Genomic DNA, 3,188 nt, shown 5'->3' with positions numbered 1-3,188 from the left:
TGATCCGAAATCGATGTTAGCTTGTGGGAGTGCTACAGCAGCGAGGCACTCGGTTTTCTTGTGGCGTAGTTATTAGGTGTAGTTATTGTGGAGTGACCGACGTGAAGGGTTGGTGGAAGAGATAAATAAATACGCGAGCGTTTCAACGTGAGTCTAGGAATCGGCTGAACGCGGTTTAGAAAAAGGGAACACTCCCACCAATAAATCATACTTTAAAAATAGATATATATATATATATATATGTATATGTATATAAAGTTTTGCTTCACTTGTGGAGTTATAAAACATGCTTCCAGCGGATGTATTGGCCAGAATAATCAAGTGGATACTGTTAAGCTGGATAGTAGTCATCAATATGGGACTTGGTTGAGAGCTACTAATTCAGGAACTAGTACTACAAGCTCGGGAACAAGCTCCAGCTTTGGTAGCAGTTCAGGAAAGACAATTCAAGCTATCAACATGACTAAGTCAGTGGGCCAGGGAACAGAAATTCAAAGGTTTACTAATAATCCAGAGGTGATGCGAGAAGATAACAGTAGTAAAACTGCATTGCTGACAGTATCTGAGGAAGAGAAGCAGATTACTAAAACTGATTCATTGAAGATAACTGTTTTGCCTAAGTTAGCTTTGGATATGCCACACAATTCCTTGAACATTACACTTCCGGAACTTTCATCAGAAGAAAAGGCAAATATTGTTGAGAAGGAGAGAGATATCGAGGAAGATCACATGCTATGCATATCTTAGCAACCTGATGAGACAAGTGGTCATAAGTGGAAGAGAAGGGCTAGGGGGCCGGGTAACATTGAATTGGTGACTAATACTCCTTATGCTACAAGGAAAAGGAAAACAGAAGAAGATAATTCTCCATCTTCCTTGGAGAACAATCATGATGACAGGGGCAAGAAACAAGCTTTGGCATCTGTGGTAACTTTAGAGGCGGAGGCTGTTAATCAACCCCGTCGGGAAAAATGAGGCTTCTAAGTTGGAACTGTCGAGGGCTTGGCAACTCTCAGACAGTTAGGGACCTTAGTAATTTGATTAAGGTTCACAAGCCTAACATCTTGTTTCTCATGGAAACCAAGATGGATAAAAAAAGATTGGAAGCTATTAAGTACAAATTGGGTTTTAAAGGTCTTTTTACTGTGGAGGGAGTAGGAAGAAGTGGGGGATTGGCTCTTTTTTGGGAAGAGGGAGTAAAACTCAGAATTCATACTTACTTTTTTGGGAAGAGGGAGTAAAACTCAAAATTAATACTTACTCTTAGAGGCATATCAACTCATGGATTGATCTTCAACAATTTTCTTGGATGATGACATGCTTTTATGGGCATCCTGAAACTGAGCATAGGCACAAAGGTTGGAGTCTCTTGAAGCATCTCAAGTTTCAATTTCCTAAAAGGTGGCTTTGTTTAGGAGACTTTAATGAGATTTTATACCATAGTGAGAAGTTTGGAGGGGTGAGAAGAGTGGAAACACAGATGGAAAGGTTTAGGGAAGTGTTGCAAGATTGCAAGCTGTGTGATTTGGGTTATATAGGTGGGAAGTATACTTGGGCTAACAACAGGTCAGATCAGAATTTTACAAAAGAAAGGCTTGATAGGGCAATTGCAAACTCTAAATGGTGTGCAACCTTTGGAGGGGGAGAGGTGAGAATATTGTCTTCATCCACATCTGATCATTGTCCTATTCTAGTGTCATTAAGTCAACAACAGAGTAATCCATTCAAATATGCTCAAGTTAGGAGATATGAAGATAGATGGTCTTCTTTCTCAGACTGTGAACAAGTGATAAAAAAGGCATGGAATCAAGGGAGAGGTCAGGTTACAGGATTGCAAAGGATCAAAGAAAAGCTACAGACTTGCATGACTGATTTGAGGAAATGGAGTTATAGGAAGGAAATGGAGGAAAGAGGAAGTTTGATTCAGAAATCCAATAGGCTGCAACATCTTCAGCAAACACTTACTGCAGAATTTGTGCAGCAGTTGAAACAAACTTAAAAAGAAATGGATGATATACTTGAGGGGGAGCATATGAAATGGAAGCAAAGAACTAAGGTACAATGGTTGCAACAAGGGGATCGTAACACCATATACTATCATCTCTGTGCAAGTCAAAGAAAAAAGAGGAACACAATTGTGCAAGTTGAGGATGAGTCAGGAATTACTTTGACAAACTCTGAAGATATTGGAAAGGCTTTTACTCAATTTTAGAAAGGCTTGTTTGCTACTTCTGAGCCTAATCATATTGAGGAATTTCTGAATGCTACTGAAACAAAAGTTACTCAACAGATGAATAACAAGCTACTTCTACCTTTTAGCAAAGATGAAATTAAAGATGCTGTTTTTCAAATGGGGCCATATAAGGCACCAGGCCCAGATGGCTATGGAGCTTGTTTTTATCAAAGATATTGGTCTGTTGTGGGTGATGAGGTATGCGATGCCATTCTTTCTTTTCTCCATTCTGAGCAAGACATATCATCTATTAATTATACCTTTCTTGTGATGATACCAAAGCATAATAAACCAAAGAACATTACTGAGTACAGACCTATTAGTTTATGCAATGTGTTATACAAAATTGTCACAAAGCTCTTAGCCAATCGAATGAAGGAGGTCATGCCTGCCATCATATCACAGAATCAATGTGCTTTTATTCCAGGAAGGCTTATTTCTGATAATATATTAGCAGCTTATGAGACTCTTCATACCATGAGAACCAAGTTGAAGGGTCACAAAGGTTATATGGCGATGAAACTGGATATGAGCAAGGCCTCTGATAGGGTAGAGTGGAGTTTTCTCAAAGAAGCCATGTTAAAATGGGGTTTGATCAAAAGTGGACTGGACTGATTCAAAGATGTATCACTTCTTCATCATTCTCAGTTTTACTTAATGGCACCCCTCAAGAAGTTTTCAAACCATCAAGGGGCTTAAGACAAGGCTGTCCTTTATCTCCTTTTTTATTCATTATCTGTGCTGAAGCATTAACTGCTAAGTTAAACCAAGCAGAATAGAATGTTGTTATTTCTGGGGTTCCATTGGCAGGAGGAAGAATAAAGATGAACCATGTTTTCTTTGCAGATGATAGTCTGCTGTTCTGCAGGGCCTCTTTACAAGAATGGGCAAGTTTGAATCAGATTTTACATGGTTATGAACTGGCTTCTGGACAGCAACTTAACAGACACAAAAC

The 3,188-nt window shown here is 39.1% G+C and overlaps 1 protein-coding gene across 1 annotated transcript; it reads left to right on the top strand.

Moving 5' to 3' along the window:
* The first annotated feature begins 1,480 nt into the window (after window positions 1–1,480).
* Window positions 1,481–1,999, top strand: LOC121258724. Its single transcript, XM_041160266.1, has one exon. The coding sequence runs from the start codon at window positions 1,481–1,483 to the stop codon at window positions 1,997–1,999; it is 519 nt and encodes a 172-aa protein (XP_041016200.1).
* The last annotated feature ends 1,189 nt before the right edge of the window (window positions 2,000–3,188 follow it).

This window comes from Juglans microcarpa x Juglans regia, chromosome 3S (genome assembly GCF_004785595.1).
Source record: "Juglans microcarpa x Juglans regia isolate MS1-56 chromosome 3S, Jm3101_v1.0, whole genome shotgun sequence".
Taxonomy (NCBI): Eukaryota; Viridiplantae; Streptophyta; class Magnoliopsida; order Fagales; family Juglandaceae; genus Juglans; species Juglans microcarpa x Juglans regia.
Note: the sequence above shows the minus strand (reverse complement) of the source record. Positions and strands in the feature narration are given on the sequence as shown.

Excerpts from the sequence above, each read along its gene's own strand:
- LOC121258724 (XM_041160266.1), top strand. The coding sequence starts at position 1,481 with ATGGAAAGGTTTAGGGAAGTGTTGCAAGATTGCAAGCTGTGTGATTTG.